Below are 17,875 nucleotides of genomic sequence, written 5' to 3'. Positions count from 1 at the left end.
CCCTTCATCCATAGCCGAGCTGGAAATTCATAATGGGCAGCAAGGACGGTCCATGCAGGAACAGGCCATTGTGTTCAGAATCCCATCATGAAAGACATGAATATAGGAAATAGGAAACTGACCAAGGAAGCTGACCTCAAATAGGAAGTTGACCTTGGCTTCAATCCCATGCACACTTAAGTCAGTCCCACTAACTACATTGAGACTTCTTCTAACTAAGCGTGCACAGGATTGCAGCCTCCTATTTGAGGAATAGACACGTTTCATGATAGGGATCTCAACACAATGGCCCATTTCTGCATGGACAGCAATTTATTTATTTTGTACAGGAGAAGGTGGCCAGGCTCTTATTCCACACCAGACCCCGGATGCACTTATACACATAAAGACATTTAATTAAGTCTCAACATCTTGAATTAATGGCTGAGCTTTTCAAAAACACTTTTCATGTGCTAGAAACCTGTAATGCCATTGGCCCTAATCAGATGTTACTTTTCTGTAGCAAAGAGCCAATATAACAGAGAGAGGGTACACGCAAGCCCAAGACCCCTCTTTGCTGTTAGCAGACTTTTATCTACTGCAGACAGACTCAAGCAAGCGCTGTTTTAAGATTCACACACACAAAAAGGCCAACAAGACGTACACTTTTTCAGGAAGCTGCTGACATGCTTGATTTCCATTAAAGCAGGGTTGCTGCATTCTTCGAAAAGTACCATTAGGGAATCCAAAATGCCTTCTCTGGAAAGCAGAGACATCTGCGGCTGCACCACAGACGGCAGTTTCCCCTGGAAAGAAAGGCAAAGGTTAGTGAGCTGCAGACAACACTATTGGTTGCATGCTGCAGCGCAAACAAGTGCATTTATTATTTCAAAGTTTGCTTTACACCAGATCGCTACGTATAAAAAATGGATCATGCTTTTAAGAGCGGATACTTGAAGGCATCAGTTTATTTTTAAAAAACCTTCTATTCTGCCTCTCTCTCTCTCTCTGTCTCATCAGAGAGATCCAAAGTGGCTAACAAAGTTAAAAGTCAATTTTTAAACAAACAGTTGTTACAACAGCAAACAACAGGCTAGATTGTGGTTAGAAAGATATTGTTTAATCAATACTGGAATGGAAGAGTATAAGAGTCCATACATATGCACATGCACACACAGAAAAAGAGAGAGAGATCTTTTAATACAGTAGGAAGTGCAAAATCTGCTGTGAAAAGTACAGATGTTATAATCTGAAAGAAGTGCCCCTTTACCTGAAAAAGCAGGTTAAGTCGAGAGGTGCGACTGGCAATGGGCTCCATGATGCCCGGCTCTGGAGGATGACGCAGACCGTACTTAAACTTCAACATCTCCACAACTCACCAGCAAGAGAGACTTCCTCGCATGGAAGCTGTGGGGTTTGTTTGAGATGTGCATTAGAACGATTATTACCAAGAAGATCTTGGGTCTTTCTTTAAGAACTACACATCTGTAAAATTCAAGTGCAGTCGTCCCTTGCCAATCGTGGTCTTCCCAACCGTGGATTTAAGTATCCGAGTCTGGGAAATTGTGGCCGCCGTTGCCAACCGCGACCTGAGCATCTGCGGTTTGGCGAGGGGTATTTTTTGGTAATTTGGCGGTTGGGGGTGGGATTTCCAGGGTCAGGGGTTCATTTCCGAGGAGCGGGGTGATTTTGGGGGTTTTTTGGGGGGGGTCATTTCCAGAGGTCAATTTCTGTTATTTACCTTGTTTTTCAGTCTTTTCGTGACTGTGATACTCCTAACCCTGTTTGCAAGGCATTTCAATGTCTTGCCAACCGTGAATTTGTCAACCGCGAGGGCTTCCAGGAACGGAACCCTCGTGGTTTGCGAGGGACGGCTGTATACATTCACAGTGCCCCAAAGGCCTGGTGCGATGACTGGCCAAAGGGGAAGGAGGGTGTCAGCAGTATGGTCTTGCAATATTGTCTTGAAGTTGCTGGGGAAAGAAAGCCACTTTCCACAAAGTTGTAGACATTCTCTTGATGTCACCTTTTTTCAGGAGCAGATCACGACATGGAAAACACATTCCAGGACTTAGCTGAAATAATGCTTTGTTTCTGCCCCTCATTCCAACGCTCAGGAATGGAGAAGCATGCACACACCTGCAGGATCTCTCCCAGAGAGTTGGATCTCTCTAAAACTCCAATGTAGATTTGGAGTTTTAGCCTCCTTCCTTCCCAGGTCTCCAGAGGGAAAGTATACAGTGTCAGTGTGAGGAGTCCAAATTAAGGGGGCAAAGGATTTTTTTCCTTGGCTTCAAAACTTCATGAGAGTTTTGCTATTCATTCCTCCCCATCATAGAAAAATTGCCTTCTACTCAATCAGACTAATGGTCCATCTAGATCAGCAATGTCTACACTGACTGCCATCAGCATCTTTCCAGGATTTAAGGCCTAGGGCTTCACCAGCCCTATTGGAGCTACCAGGGATTGAATCGGAAACTATCTGCATGCGGAACAGGTGCTCTACCTCTGAGCGACATCCACCAGTCCCCATCAAATCCTAGGCACAGACAGGCTCTTCCCCTTAACCCTGATCCAGATCTGTTGGATCAGACGCAGCATCAATCACGTCCACCTTCCCCTTCCCCACAGGGGCCATCTAGGCATTTCCCAGGCAGCCCAGAGGCACAAGATTAAGGCAAAAGCCCTCCCTTGCTATGTCCTTCTACCCAGCAACTGCTATCTGTGACACACTGCCCCTGAGCATGGAGGATCCACTTGCCAGAATTATGAGGAGCCATTTATAGGAACAAATGCCCATATCACCTACCCTGCAATATCTGACAGATGAAAACAGGGACTTGCTTGCAACCACACAATTCTCATACTGAGGATACCTGGCTGAGGTTTCACATGTTGTATTTATTTACACTGCAGTTTGCAGGCTTTATTTAAACAAACTGCAGTTCACTCCCCACTTACTCAAAAGCCAAGACAGTGCTTGTTCTTCTAGCTAAAGTGTAATTGACCTTCAATTGGCTACTGGTGGTTTAACATACACTTCAGCAGTACCATTATGAAATAGCAGCCTGCGCGCTGGCCTCCGTGTTCAAGGGCATGCATTTATGTGGGTGTGCGGCAGAGACAATATGCACTAATGTTGCACTCAGAAATTTATCTCCTGGAGATTATGAGGTGGTGAGAGAGGCCTGAAGAACTAAAACGCTAACAGGAATGCAACAGAGCATTTGCAAAGGCAAAAACAGCGACAGTGAATTTCCCCAGAGGCAGGGGCCAGAAAGCAGGGGCTGCCCCAGAGAGATGAGGGCAAGTAGTGCAGACGCAGGGGGCAGCCAACCGAAAGCGTTCCAGGGGCTGCTGGACTAAACTCCTATCGTGTATTCTGCATAATCCATTTGTTCGAATTCGTTTCTTCATCCCTGTTAACTGGGCAAAGAGGTACCGCTTGAAAGTGATGATTCTCTTTCTTTAGCAGGGGGAAGAGTAATTAACTATCTCTCTCCATTCCCAGCATGGCAGTCCTCCAGTCACAGTTGCTGGGGTCTTATGTTTCTTTTTAGATTGTGAGCCCTTTGGGGACAGGGAGCCATCTTATTTATTAGTTATTTCTCCACGTAAACAGCTTTGGAAACTTTAGATAAATATTTGTTGCTGTTGTTCCCACAAAATAGTCACACTTCCTGATGACCGAAAGATACCAAATTTTGCATGAACAACCCTGCCACTGAAATTAGCTGAACCCACTGCTTTTTACACCGGAATATACTTGGGGAATAAGGTGGTGGTTGTTTTTTTAAATAAGAAACTGTTCTCAACAGATGGTTTAACACTCAGGAATAAGATCAGTAATTCCAAGAGAACATCTTGCCCAAGAAAAGCAGATCTTCCTCAGATTCAAATTCACCCTGATTAAAGTATACTCTGTATAGTCATCATTCAACAAGATTAATACTGATTGAAGCAGAAACCCTACAGATATCTCCAGGGGCGTAGACTTCTCAATTGCTCAGTGTGGGGACAAGGTACATGGGAGGAGAGGACTTACGGTAGCAAGCATGCATTGTCCTCTTTGCTAAGCAGGGCCCACCCTAGTTTGCATCTGAATGGGAAACTACATGTGAGCGCTTCTCAGATATTCCCCTTAGGGGATGGAGCGGCTCTGGGTAGAGTGCCTGCATGCAAGCATACCACTAGCTTTTCTCCTCATTATTCATTTATATAATGCCTGGCTCCAAAGGTTCTAGCTGTTTACAAGTGTATATGCAGAAGTTAGTAGAAAATGCTTTCTTAGCCAAAAGGGACTGATGAACTCAAGCAGGAGAGCTTGCTGGTGCTACCTGTCAGCATGGCGGGGGGGGGGGGGTGGCGGCGCATTGCCTCCCCCAGGAAATCTTAAAGTAAAGAAAAGTTGTGCCATCGAGTCGGGGTCAACTCCTGGCGCCCACAGAGCCCTGTGGTTGTCTTTTGTAGAATATAAGAGGGGTTTTGCCGTTGCCATCTCCTGCACAGTAGGTGATAGTTGATGCCTTTCAGCATCTTAGGAACCTAGGTAGCTGCCATATACTGAGTCAGACTCTTGGTCCATCTCACTCAGGATTGTCTACCCAGACTGGCAGCGGCTCCTCCAAGGTTGCAGGCAGGAATCTCTCTCAGCCCTATCTCGAGAGCCAGTGTGGTGTAGTGGTTAGAGTGCTGGACTAGGACCAGGGAGACCCGAGTTCAAATCCCCATTCAGCCATAATACTGGCTGGGTGACTCTGGGCCAGTCACTTCTCTCTCAGCCTAACCTACTTCACAGGGTTGTTGTGAAAGAGAAACTCAAGGATGTAGTACACCGCTCTGGGCTCCTTGGAGGAAGAGTGGGATATAAATGTAAATAATAATAATGATGATGATGCTGCTGCCAGGAGAGAACTGGGCACCTAGATGCTCTTCCCAGAGCGGCGGCTCCATCCCCTACGACTAAGGGGAATCTCTTCCAGGGCTGCTCACACTTCTAGTCTCCCTTTCATTTGCAACCAGGGCAGAGCCTGCTTAGCTAAGGGGACCCGTCCTGCTGGCTCCCACTAGACCAGCTCTCTCCCCAGGAGGTGTCCCCGCAACCACGGCTCCCCCCAGGCACCAGAACCCCCCTCTCTCCCCAGGTCACTGCTGCTCTGGGAGGCAGGCCAGCAGCGGGGATTCGAGGCGGCCCCTTTTGCTGCCGCCGCCCAGCCAAGTGGCTTCCCCGCTGCTGCTATGCCAGCCTCGGAAGCCCCCTCAGGCACCCACTTCTTAGCAGCCTTTGCGGCGCTTCATTGCGGGGAGGGGGCTGCTGCAGCGCGACTGCGCACACACCGTGGCCGAGTCTCCGCTTCGCATGCAGCCCCCGCAGGTTCCGTTTCCCAGCAGAACATCCCGGGGCCTGGAGGGCTTGAACCTTCCTGGAAGGGCCACCGACGCCCAGCACGGGCCTCCCGGCGGATGATGGGAGTTGGAACCGGGCCACTGGCGAGCTGCGACCCCCCCACACACCCGCGCCCCAGCCCCTCCGCAGCGGCCCTACCGGTCTCCCAGGGAAACACGCGGGGGGCTGCCACATCCACACAGCGGACCGCTCCACGCGCAGCCGCTTTTTTTCCCGCCATCCGGGTTCGAAGCGGCGGAGTGGGCGGGCGCGTCATCATCCCCTCCCGAAGCCCCGCCCTCCGCCGCTGCCTCGCGCGCCCCGCCGCAGCCACGTGAGCCGGGTCTCTCCGCCAATCCGCTCCGAGGCTGACGTCACAAGGGGCGGTGCGTGCGTCTCACCGCCCTCCTCCTCCTGCCCGCAGGGGCGTGTCGGGGGCGTGGCCATGCCCTCCCCAACGGTCCTAACGGTCGCTCGCCGGGCTCCCCCCACCCCCCGCCCAGCTGCAGTAGTTTCTCTCCCTCCTGCTGCTGCTGCTGCTGCCGCCCTCAGTCAGAGGCTGTGGCAGCTGCTCCGCTCCTGGGTCGCTTGGGGAGGCTTCCTCTGACGCCCCCCCTCGAATTAAAACCCCGAGTGTCCCAAGCAAGCACCGCCTTTTTCTCTCCTGCCCTCCTCCTTGCCTTCAAAGACCTGGGCTCCCCAGAGGTGGTTGGACTCCAACTCCCATCATCCCCAGCCAGAAGGGACTTCGGCCCTTGTGGGGGATGGTGGGATTTGGAGTCCAGCCACCTCTGGGGACCCAAGGGCGGTGGAGTGGTTAGAGCCTGTGTTGGTCAGTTAGAGAAGGCCATGAGGACAGCCCTGCTGCTGGGTCAGGCCCAAGGAGGCCCATCTAGTCCAGCAAACTGTTTCATACAGTGGCCCACCAGATGCCCACAGGTGTGGAGGGCATGCCCTCTCTCCTGCCGTTGCTCCCTTGCAACTGGTATGTAACGGCATCCTGCCTCGGAGGCTAGAGCTGGCCCACAGCCACCGGACTAGTAGCCACTGATAGACCAGCCCTCTGTGACTTTGTCCCTTTTAAAACCATCCAAGCTGGTGGCCATCACCACATCTGCTGGCAGAGAATTCCATAAGTTATGGACTGTGTGGGAAAGCACGTCCTTTAGTTGGTCCTAAATTTCCGGGTCTTGCAGTTTCATGGGGTGACACCCCTGGTTCTAGTGTTATGGGAGAGGAAGCAAAATGTCTCTCTGTCCACCCTCTCCACACCATGCGTAATTTTATACACCTCGATCATGTCTCCCCTTAGTCGCCTCTTTTCCAAACTAAAAAGCCCCAGATGTTGTAGCCTTGCCTCCTAAGGAAGGTGCTCCAGGCCCCTGACCAGGGGCGTATCTAGGGTAGGGCAGGCAGGGCACGTGCCCCGGGTGCCACTTGAAGGGGGCGCCATTTTGTAAAACTAAAAAAATTAAACAAAATGGCCACTGTGCATGCTCAAATGGCCTCTGTGAGGCCCTAGGTCATGCCAGGCCTTGCAGAGGCCATTTGAGCATGCGCAGTGGCCATTTTGTTTTCAGTGGCCTTTTTTTAAAAAAGGTTATTTTAAAAAATGGCCACTGCACATGCTCAAATGGTACCTGCGAGGCCCTAGAGGCCAGCAGGGTGAGGGGGAACCTTTGCAACCCCCCCTCAGCCTTTAGGAAGCCCCCCAAAGGGGCTACAGGTATAAATACATAAATAATAATAATATAAGACACTGTACACATATTCAGATTGGCACTATGTACAGAGAATCAGGTCTTGTGAATACTGAGCTGAAGCTTATGAGCTAGGATTGTATTCATTTGCTCTTACTTTGCTTCTTGTGATAAGTGTGTTAAATGTGATGTCTTAATAATATGTCTATTAATGGTGAGTTTGTCTTTGAATCAGTGTGAAATTCTTAATATTAAGGCCCACTGGGAGTTTCTTGCTCTCTTTCTCTCATTTTAACTGTCTTTCTGAAAGACTAGAATACATTCCAAGCAGTGACACAGTTTACTCTGCATATCCTTTAATTATCTACAGAGTATCTGGGGAAAGTCAAATTTCCAGTCGCCTTCCTAATGCTCCTTAGCATGGAACTGGCCTTTTTCACAGCTGCCGTGCACTGAGTTTGACCCTTGCAGCGAACTGTGCAGCATTTTGCTCCGGTGAAGCCCTACTTCTTGGGAAAGCAGGGCCAGTGCCCCACTGCTGGTGGGTGGCCCTTTGTGATGTCACTGCTGCCACAGAAACCCTGTGCCCACCCCCCCAGGCGGATGCCATCTGGCAGTGGAAGAGCATGAAATGGTGAAGGAGGAGGCAACATCTCGAGTCTCACAGAGTCACGATGGCAGCAATGAAATGGAAAGACGATTCGGAGCTGGATTGCCTCCTCCAGACCACCAAGATGGTTCAGGACATTGACTGGTTGCATTGCCGGGCCAGCCTGTGCAAAGTCAGCCTTTACACTCAGGACCAGCTGAGAGGCAGCAAGGACCGCAAGCTGGTCTGCTTTGTGGACGTCTCCAGCCTGAATGCCACAGACAGAGATTCGAACCCCCTGCCATGCAGTAGCCGGTATGGCGAAACGGACCCTCCGGAGGCATTTGACCTTGAGGAGAAGGAGATCATTGTCATGAAGGATGAGAGCAAGAACACCTTAAACACAGAAGGAGCCGTCTGTTTCTTCAAAGCAAGCCCCTGCAGAAAAGGCAACGTGGGGACCTGGCTCAGTAGCGACCTTCAGAAATATGCAGCTGGGTTCCAGCACGCCTTGACCCCTTCGAATGCCCCTCCGAAATCTCTCCTTTCTGATTCGGCAGGGGCTGACAAGACACCTCTGAGCAGCTTTCCAGCTTTCAACTGCTCCGGCGGCGCCTAAGGAAGAGACCCAGATGATCGTTCCCATTCTGTCAATAAGCGGAGTACTTTGGTCTTTCAAATGGCATGCAAAGAGATCAAGGAAGATCATCAATAAATTTTTTTTTAAAGCGAGTGTGGGGGAGAGAGGCTGTTTGAGTCCTCACGTCAGCAGCACACACCCGCGGACTGCACTCCGGAAACGCAGAAGGATCCGTAAAGGGATTCCACCCAGCACTCTCTCATCACTACAACCTAGGTGCCCCCCCCGCCCCAAATCCCTTCAGAGGCTTCACGGGTCCAGCATAACCCCCTTGCCCGCACCCTCAAAGCCCTCCCTGGCCTTACCCTCTTTGCAATCGGAGGCCAGCCTGGCTGGAGGTGATGGGAGTTACAGACCAGCATCAGCTGGGGACCCGGGTTGGAGAACCCTGGACAGAAAGGCCAGTTGGGCTCCAGACATGGGCACAGTTTCCACTGGACAAGCAGGGACCAATGTCCCTGGGCCCAGAGGTCAGGAGGGCCCCAAGGCGCTCCCAAGCAGGCCACCCCACCACCCCTGCCCTGCCGCTCTTATCTGTTGGCCTCTGGGGGGCGGTAGAGGGTGAGCTGAGCGAGGCAGGCCACCCCCCATGGCGGTGGCAGCTGCTGTGGCTGGCGGGCTTCCCCGGCTGAACTGCGCCCTTGCGCAGTTCGACTATGGATGTTGCATGATGCCTGTGACCTCAGGGCATGGGATGTCCATATTCGAACTGTGCAGGAGTGCAGGCTGGCCCAAGAGGCCTGCCAGCCCAAGCGCCCGCTGCTCCTGCCTTGGGGGGTGGCCTGCCCCACTCAGCTCACCCCCCACCTCCAAGATAAGAAGCGGGGGGGGGTAGGGCGGGGCAGCGGCGGCAGAAGCAGCGGCCAAGGAGGAGGTGGGAGGAGCGGCAGGGAGCTGTTGGTTGCCCCGCCCCTTGCCCCTGATTCAGGCCAAGGGGGTGTGGCTTAGGGTGCTGGGGCATGCGCTTGCTTTGTGTGTGCAATCGGGATGGGGCCGGGGAGGCTGCCCAGATTTTGTCCCCTGGCGCCCGAGGGTCTTGCTACGCCCCTGGCTCCAGACCTTGCTGGAGCAATGTGGGTGCTTGGAACTCTCCAAGGCCCCGTGACTCCAGATCAGGGCTGCTCAACTTTGGCCCTCCTGCAGATGTTGGTCTACAATTCCCATAATCCTTGGCTATTGGCCACTGTTGTGGGGATTATGGGAGTTGCAGTTCAAAAACAGCTGGGGGGGGTCTAAGTTGAGTAGGCTCGCTCTAGACCCACCGTGCCTGGTTGCAGCTGGGGCCGCCCCACATACCCCAAACCACCTCTTGCTGCATATGCTCGTGGTCAGGATAGCACACCCAGTTTTATTCCAAGTCTCCCGCTGGGCCACTCCCAACCCTCCTGTCCCTACTGCACCTCCCGTGGTGGTGCAAGGCCTCTGTGCCCCTGAGGCACAGCCCCAAAGGCACTGCCCCCTTTTCAGAAGTGGGGCACGAGGGCATCTTGCCACCCCCAACAAGCAGCTGCCCGAGGTGACCCACTCACCTTGTCCCATGGAAGGGCGGCCCTGGCATCTCCCAGCACGTAGCTCTTGGGCTGCTTCAGCGTCCCTCACCCAGATGTGCCGGCCAGCTCCACCCCTCTGTGGGCTTGGGACAGTTCACTTCATGGCTGTCGGGGGCCTGTTGCAGACCAGACCTCGGAGTGGTCAGGCTTCGGGGTCCGAAGAGAGTTGGATGGGGCTGGACGAGGCGAGTCCTACCGTCTCAGGCAGACGGGGCTCCGGTCGCATCTAAAGAGTAGAAGGGTTAGAGGTGAGTCATGGAATCGGAGCCAGGCCCGGATTCCTGGGCCTGGCTCAAGTTCTCAAAGGCCAAGTTCTCAAAGCAGCAGCTGAAAAGGGCCAGAGAGCCAACTGGGCAGGAGGGAGGAGGGACGCTCCAAAGGACAGTTGTAGGGAGAGAAGCTGTTTCTATGAAGGGCCATGCTCTGGGGTGGAGTTGTACAAGGACCGGTTGAGTTGGGCTGATCCTTGGAGTCAACTGTCCGATGGTTAAGGTAGAGCGGCCAGCTTGTATTGCCTAGGCCAGGGCAGGGCAAACCTGGCCCCCCAGATGTTGCTGAATAACGACAAGAAAGCTTACGCACACTAATCCAGTAGGCGCCCCAGAAGTCAAGATAATTGGAACCACCCTGCCGGCAATTATTCTTTGTGCTGCTAGGAGCAGGAGTGAGAGACGCCCCCCACTCCCCTGCATGGTGGCCTGGCCAGAGAAGGCCCAGGATTCCACCTCAGTGACATCAGCATAGCTCAGTCAGGCTCTTGTGGAGCTTTCATCACCCCCACAAGAAAGGTGGGATGTAAGTGTGCTAAATAATTGGGGGGCGGGATGTGTGGCTCAGAAGTGGAGCATCTGCTTGGCATTCAGAAGGTTCCACTGGCTCAATCTCCAAGCAGGGAGAGACACCACCACCCCCGTCGTCTGGACCCTTGGAAAGTCCCTGCCAGTCAGTGTAGACAATGCTCAGCTAGAGGGACCAAGGCCCTGACTCAGAATATGACTTCCTTGGAATATGAATATGGCTTCGTACAAAACCTATAGAAAGCAATCTTTACAGAAAAAGAAAGAGCATGTCCCTAGGCCGTATGTGAGTCTCTGCTGGTTACATTTTGCCCCACCACTTAATCAATTAAAGCTTTCAGTTGATTATCCTACCAGCTGAAGCCTGTAGCCCGAAAAAATAAGTATTGAAGGTAATTTGTACTGCATTTTTTCTTCAAAGAATAAATATCCAGAGGGTACCTAGTTTAGGCTGTGCAAATCAAAGACGACAGAAGTGACATTACAAAATTATATTACTACTTGAGCCCAGTGAGAACTCCTTCACAAAATGCAGAATTTAAATGCGGAGCGACCACAGCAGATGAAGTCCATGCAGGTCATCATTTGCCTGCTTCTTGGCCACACTAAAATGACACAGTGTTGTGTGTGAGATGGGAAGCATGAAAAGCACACAAATGATTCACACAGATTTCTCACACGGAGCAGGCAAGATAAACATCGAGAAGTCGATTATTGCAGCAAAACATCTTTCAGAGCAAACTGTACAAAGAACGCCGAGAGATTGCCGCCTCTTGTTTTCCAGTTCTGTGTTTTTTGGTTTTTTGCTTCTGTGCACAGCTAATGTTTTTCTCCAAATAGTTGTGCTTATTTCTGTCTCCAAAACTTGGCAGAGCCCTCCTACATGTTACTTTATTTTCTCCCCAAATTAGTAATTATCTTCTGCTGCCTTTGTCAGACTTGGCCCTGCAATGCTTTTGGTAGCTGCTCCTGGCAGAATAAATCCTCCGTTTAGGTCTATTGTTCTAATCATTTCGTCCCTGCCGATATTTGTATAGACTGTGTTTATAAACAATCTTTTATTCTCTTTACATGATCCAAAAATAGCAATTGTAGGCGGGGAGGAAGGGGAGGAGAAAAACACAATAAGGTGTTGAAATACTATTTAATTAATAATGCTGGTCTTGGGGTAGCAAGCATGAATTGTCCCCTATTGCAAAGCAAGGTCTGCCCTGGTTTGCATTTGAATGGGAGACTACATGTGAGAGCACTAGAAGAGATTCCCCTCAGGGGATGGGGCAGCTCTGGGAAGAGCATCTTGCAGAAGGTTCCCAGTTCCCTCCCTGGCAGCATCTCCAAGATGGGGCTGAGAGAGGCTCTGCCTGCCACCTCGGAGAAGTTTTTCTATGTACACTGCTTTGAGCACTTTTGCTGAAAAGCAATATATCTAAATATCCGTCGTGGGAGTGGAGGTCGTTGCCTGAGGGGTGGAGGGGCGCAGGGTGCAGCAAGGGCTGAGCCCCCACCCCCTTGGGCGCCCCCCCCACTGTGCTCTGCCTCCACCCTCCTTCCCCTTGTTGGGCCTCGCTGTTCATTCCCCCTCCCTCACCCTGCCGGGGGGCTGCACCTCTTCTCCCCACCAGCTTGAGCCAGGAGCCCCCCTGCTGCCACTGCCTGGCTCGGGGGCATGGTCCGAGAGGGGTGCCCACAGATGACTGCAGCAGCAGCAGCCGCAGGGCCAGAGCCTGCCGAGTGCCGGTCCTCAGAGGGCCGGCCTCAGATTGCCCTTTGCCTCCAGCAGCAGGACATCCTGGAGTGCCCCCACCTGAGCCCCCAATGAGTTGGCTGGTGGTCCTCTGGCTTTGTGCCCCGTGCCGCCTAGTGGCCACTGCCCACGGCTCAGCCCTATCTCTGGCACCCCACTGAGCCCGCTCACCCACACAGTGCCCCTGGCGAGGGATCATGGATCGGCCCAGGGGCGTCGCTATAATTGAGCGAAAGGGTTCAAAGAACACGGCCCCCAGCGCCAGAGGGCCCTCCAGCTCCAGCTCCCCTACTGAGGCCCCTGCCTAGCTGCAGACCTAAGAGGGCCCATGGCAGTCCAAAGGGGTACAGTTGAGACACAGGTTCTCCTCCCCGTGATCTGTCCAGGGTCCTGAAAGTCCAGTTCTCTGACCGCCCTTGTTAACCTGTGCTGACTGTATGTGGGGTATGTATGCATGCTTATTCAGACATCCATACACACACCGCCATACACACACACACACACACACACACACATGAAGAGCAGACGTTTTGATGTACAGATGTCAACTGCAGTGTTCCATGTCTCACTGTTTAAAACCCACACTCTTATATCCTAGATACTCTCCCTAAATCTAATCTCCCTAAATCTGATTAGGTTTAGAGAGAGTATCTGAGGTTTAAGAGTGGGGCTTTTAAACAGTGAGACATGGAACACTGAAGTTGACATCTCAGCGTCAAAACGCCTGCTCTTCATTTGTAGTTTTTAATTTTCCTTTAATCTACAGGCCTTCAGCTCCTGCCTGTGGGCTCCCCAGAGGCATCTGGTGGGCCACTGTGTGAAACAGGATGCTGGACTAGATGGGCCTTGGGCCTGATCCAGCAGGGCTGTCCTTATTATTATGCTTTCTCCAATGGTAAAGACAGACAAAGAATTCCAAAGTAATCAAAAGGGATTCTTTACCCATAGTGTGACCTCAGCTTTGCAACTGACATTGTACTCATACACACCAGCAAGTCAAATGTCTCAGTCTTGCCTTTCCATTTATGCAACTATCCTTTTTTCCTCCCAAATGTTTGCATTTGGGAGATTTTGTACTCATCTTACCAAAAAATCAGTCAATCACCAGCACTATAAAAACAGTGGCAACTGCTCCAGGTACTGGGCAAAGGAATGTGTTGATGATGGTCTGGGTGCTAGCCAATAGGTATCCACCCCAGCCAGCTTTTCCCTAAATCAGTCAGAACCTGCAGCTCTGTTTTTTCCTTCCAGACTCTCTCCGATTAAAAAAAAAAATCATGGGTGCTTTAAGTGCAGTGAAGGCCCCTTCAGACCACTTCCACCACTTTTAAAATGTTGTATCTGCCATCACCCTGACACTCCAAGTGGTTTAGATGCTTACCATTGTGAAATGGTTTTCAATTTGTCTCTAAACTGCTTTCATTCTTGGTTAGATATTGTAAACACTTTTTATGGGAGTGTACAGCTGAATATCAACAGGTTTAACATAACATTAAGGATGGCTGTCTTTTGGTGGTTTCTCCCCAGTGCTACACTGCTCTCTACTGGTGGTCTGCTGCATGAATAGGCATTGCAAATAAAGCTTCAGTAATTAAACAAATTGGAGATTACCTCTAGGAATCTACCAAAAATATAATTCAATAGAGAGCCACTGGTAAACTTTTTTCTAGACTTTCCCCCCACCACCCTGCAGCTAAGGGGCTGCATGTTGGAATGTTCCCTTCATAAACAAAAATCCCTTACACACAGAAAGACAGCATGTCAGGGAGAAGGTTAGGATTAGCCTTTCTCCCTGGCATGTTAATTTTCTACATGCAGGGAGCTTTTTCATGGGGGAGCATTCAAACACTCCTCCTCCCCCCACGCCACCCCACGCCACCCTACCCCACCCTGTAGCCGGTAGTGGTACACTCCAAGAAATGCTTTATCACTTGAATTCTGCCACTTCTAATCCTGGCCACCAAATATCTTGCAATGGGCAAAATCTCACCATATTTTTTCTTGCACAGCTTCTATTGCAGGTGCAGCTCCAAAAGCAGCAAGGGTAGACATTCCCACCCTGCAAGGAGAAACACCCAAGAAGATCAGAGAGAGAATTCTCAGTTTTCATCCTGTGCTGCTTCAGGCATAGTTGATGACTGGTGCACTCTCCTCTTCAGAACAGTGCGGTCTCCAGACTCCACTTTCCCCTTGCCTAGAACATTCCCTGCTGCAGGCCTGTGTTAAAAGACCTGCCAAAAAGCTGAATATAACCCTGCTAATAAAATTCTCTACATTACCAGACCTGTGTGCCGCTTGAATCCAGTAGATTTCAATAGACAATGCCTCCATACACACGCCTTCCAGGTTTTGAGTGTAGTGAGGGCTCCTTGACAAAGCCCCCTCCCCAAATCCTGGAGCCAGTCCTGCTCTGTTGATGGGAACAGTCAAAAGTACATTTGTACTCTTGGTTCCTACCCATTTCAATAGAAGAACATTCATCCTGGTTAAATTTGCAGCTTTGTTATTGCCACAGCCTGAACCAGCCCCGCGGTCTTAAGTTTCTCTGCTGCCACCAAGTAGACTTTTATATTTTCTCTGGCTGAGACTTCTGAAACAGCCTTCCAAACCTCTGTTTCATTCAAATTTAGGTGAGATGGAAAGGCTTCTAAGTGTAGGGTGGGGAAAACAGACAGAGGCTACAATTTGTTAAATTCAAAAAAAGAGAGGATTTTTTGCTTTAAAATGGTTCAATTCTAAACAGTAGTTATTCTGGAAAATTCAATACAAAGATACAGTTTCCAGATAAGCATAAGGAACAAATGAAATATGAGAAAAATGCATCCAAACCAACCTGTACCTAATACTGTGCCTTAACTCAGAGTCCTACCAGGAGTCTTCCTATAATCACCTCTAGTCAGCTTCTGCAGCAAGCCTGGCTTTCTTGGCCTCAGGTCTTGCTCTTTCTGTCCAGTTCTGATGGTTCAATTCCAGCTGCTTTGAGAGTGATTCAGTTCTCCAGAGAGTTTCAGCTCAACTCTCCCAGTGATTTCTCAGCTCTAATTTCAGCAGCTCTTCTCTCCTGGCTCTCCAAGACTCCAGCTTCCACTCCAACTGGAACTTGCATGCCTCAGCTCTCCCACTTTTCAGCTAACTTCTTCCACTCTGATTTCAAATCTGACTTCAGCTTCCTTTTCGATTGCAACTCTGACTTTTTCACCTAACTCTCTGCTGCAGGCAAACTTCCTTTTTTTCTCTTTCCCCGCCTCCAAATTCCTCTGAATCAGCCAATCAGGACAACTCAAGTTCTCTCCATTATTTCAAAACATACCCAATCAAATCAAACCCTCTCTTCCCTCCAGAGGTTAACCAGTTTTACCTTCCTAAACTAAACTGTAGAGCAGGAGCCTTTGACCCCTGCTCAGCTTTTTAACACTAAACATGAGGAATAAGCAAATACATAATGCAGCATAGAATCCTGTAACACAAAAAGAGGAGGCTCAGGCCTCATTCCTTCATGCTTATATTATCAGGAATATTTATAGACCACTTTTCAAGAAAAACCAAGTGATTTACAAAGAAACAGAAACAAGGTGGTTCCTTGTTTGAAGAGGCTCACAAACCTAAATGTAACACGAGCAACAGCCACTGGGAGGGACGCTGGGTTGGGCTGGACAGGGCCAGTTGCTCTCCCTCTGCTAAATATAAGGAGTCGCCCCTTGAAAGGTGCCTCCTTGCCAGCCCAACCCATCCCTCCTCCATCTTTTCAGTCCAATTTCTTGTTTATTGTGGCCTTAAAGTCAATGCCGCTTTAAATGGGAGAGCGTCCTGGGCTTCAGAATCCTTGTATTGCCATGGCTGCTCCAACTGACTCCCTCCTTTAACCAAGGTGGTGGTCAGAGCTCCCAAGTCCCACCCGTTTCAAGGACTGTGACTGCAGTCTGGAGAGTGTTGTACTAGGCAGAGGCGGGAGTATTCTGGACAGTGCCACTTCAGACTGGGGAAGGAAGGAAGGAAGGAAAGACTGGTGGGCCACTGTGCGAAACAGGATGCTGGACTAAATGGGCCTCCTTGGGCCTGATCCAGCAGGGCTCTTCTTATGTTCTTATGAAAGAAGGAAGGAAGGAAAGCATCCTGCAATTAAAAGCTAGCCCATCGGGGGAAAGGACTGTAGCCCAGTTTGCTCCCTACTAGTTTACCACATGCAAGGAATCTTGGACCTGGACAACATTCAAAAAAGGATTATCCCATTTGTATTATTTGTTTTCCATTTTAAGATGCAAAATAGTGCTAATTTGCATTTTAAAAAAAATAGAGGAATGTTCGAGTTGGAAGGGATTAGGGACCTTGAAAGTCTTCTAGTCTGACCCCGTGGCTCAGCACAGGAAACGGTGACAGCATCCATTGACAGAGGTCTATCCAGGCTCTTTTGGAAACCTCCAGCAAAGGGGAGCCCGCCACTGCATGAGGCAGACTATTCCACTGTCCAACAGCAATCAGGAAATCCCTTCTATTGTCTAGCTCTAGCCTAAGTCTGCTTCCTTGCAATGTCAACCCATGGGTTTTAGTCCTGCTCTTAGGAGCAGCACGCCCACTCCCTCTTCTGTGTGGCAGCCCTTCAGATATGTTGAAGACAGCTATCCTTCTCCCCTTAGCTTTCTTTTCTCCAGACTCCACATGCCTGGCTCCTCCATAGGACTTGGTTTCCAGGCCCCATGCCATCTTGCTTGCCCTCCTCCATTCCAGTTCTTCTTCTAATGTGAGGCCCAGAACTGGGGGGACAATATTGCAAGTGAGGTCTGGCCAGAAATTAAAAGGAAAGCCCGGCTCCGGAGGGAAGGGGGGGGGCCAAGGACCGAAGCAGTCAAGTCATCAGTAATGCTGCAAGGAAGCAATTAGAGGCAGAAGCGACAAGGCGAAGCTTCTAATTGGAGGTGCAGGGGACCTTTGCAAGAGGAACTGACTTGCGAGTTAACCTTACAGCAGAGCCCTGGTGATGGGGAAGGACATGGCTGTGTCATGGAGCACTATATTAGGCACGACGTGCAACCTCTGTCTTAATTGCTCTTGTAGCTAATTGTAGAAAAGCAATGCCTCAGCAGGGCCCTCGCCTGGAAGCAATCAAGCCACTGGCCCGCCATTCGTGACCCTTCCCTGCATCACACACAGCCACAAGCGGGTCCTGTTGCAGAATCCAGTCCCACTTCACACACACACAGGAGACAGCTAGGAAGAGCCAAGAGGTCTGTGTCAACAGAGCACCCTGGACAGGAGTGGCCCAAAGTATTAGGCAGACAAGGGGAAGTGCCAAATGCAGCCTTGCCCCAGGATCCTGATGGAGGCCAGCCCGCTTTCTCGAGAAGCTTTGAAAGTGGTGCAGGGGGCAAGGACGGGGGAAGGTTGCCAATGCCAGCAGCCCCGCCACATCTGCAATAAGTGGCCCTTTAACAACTCTCCCGGTAGGAAGAGAGCTGGTCTTGTGGTAGCAGGCATGACTTGCCCCCTTAGCTA

At 50.6% G+C, this 17,875-nt stretch overlaps 2 protein-coding genes across 21 annotated transcripts in view; one reads left to right on the top strand and one right to left on the bottom strand.

The window, feature by feature from the left end:
- Positions 1-5,660, bottom strand: part of CIT (citron rho-interacting serine/threonine kinase) — a 119,197-nt gene extending 113,537 nt beyond the window's left edge. For 14 of the 20 annotated variants that reach the window (XM_053279111.1, XM_053279103.1, XM_053279115.1 and 11 more), the window contains exons 1-3: positions 5,317-5,468; positions 1,250-1,386; positions 644-785 (exon numbers count right to left, since the gene is read on the bottom strand). In XM_053279111.1, the coding sequence (XP_053135086.1) occupies positions 644-785; positions 1,250-1,345 (238 nt within the window). In that variant the 5' untranslated portion in view covers positions 1,346-1,386; positions 5,317-5,468. Of the gene's footprint in view, positions 1-643; positions 786-1,249; positions 1,387-5,316; positions 5,470-5,524 lie in introns of those variants that run through there. The other 6 variants (XM_053279098.1, XM_053279102.1, XM_053279116.1 and 3 more) reach the window with 2 other exon arrangements.
- Positions 5,661-6,158: 498 nt separating this feature from the next.
- On the top strand, positions 6,159-8,386 carry LOC128337951 (A-kinase anchor protein 4-like). The gene is made up of 2 exons (XM_053279713.1): positions 6,159-6,350; positions 7,436-8,386. The coding sequence occupies exon 2, from the start codon at positions 7,740-7,742 to the stop codon at positions 8,271-8,273; it is 534 nt and encodes a 177-aa protein (XP_053135688.1). The 5' UTR covers positions 6,159-6,350; positions 7,436-7,739; the 3' UTR covers positions 8,274-8,386.
- Positions 8,387-17,875: the final 9,489 nt, after the last annotated feature.

The sequence above is a fragment of the Hemicordylus capensis genome, chromosome 15, assembly GCF_027244095.1.
Source record: "Hemicordylus capensis ecotype Gifberg chromosome 15, rHemCap1.1.pri, whole genome shotgun sequence".
NCBI classification, from domain to species: domain Eukaryota; kingdom Metazoa; phylum Chordata; class Lepidosauria; order Squamata; family Cordylidae; genus Hemicordylus; species Hemicordylus capensis.
The sequence above is the reverse complement of the archived record's forward strand: the minus strand, read 5'-3'. Positions and strand labels throughout refer to the sequence as shown.

Bases quoted from the DNA above. Each gene is read 5' to 3' on its own strand.
- LOC128337951 (XM_053279713.1), top strand. From the start codon at position 7,740: ATGGCAGCAATGAAATGGAAAGACGATTCGGAGCTGGATTGCCTCCTC.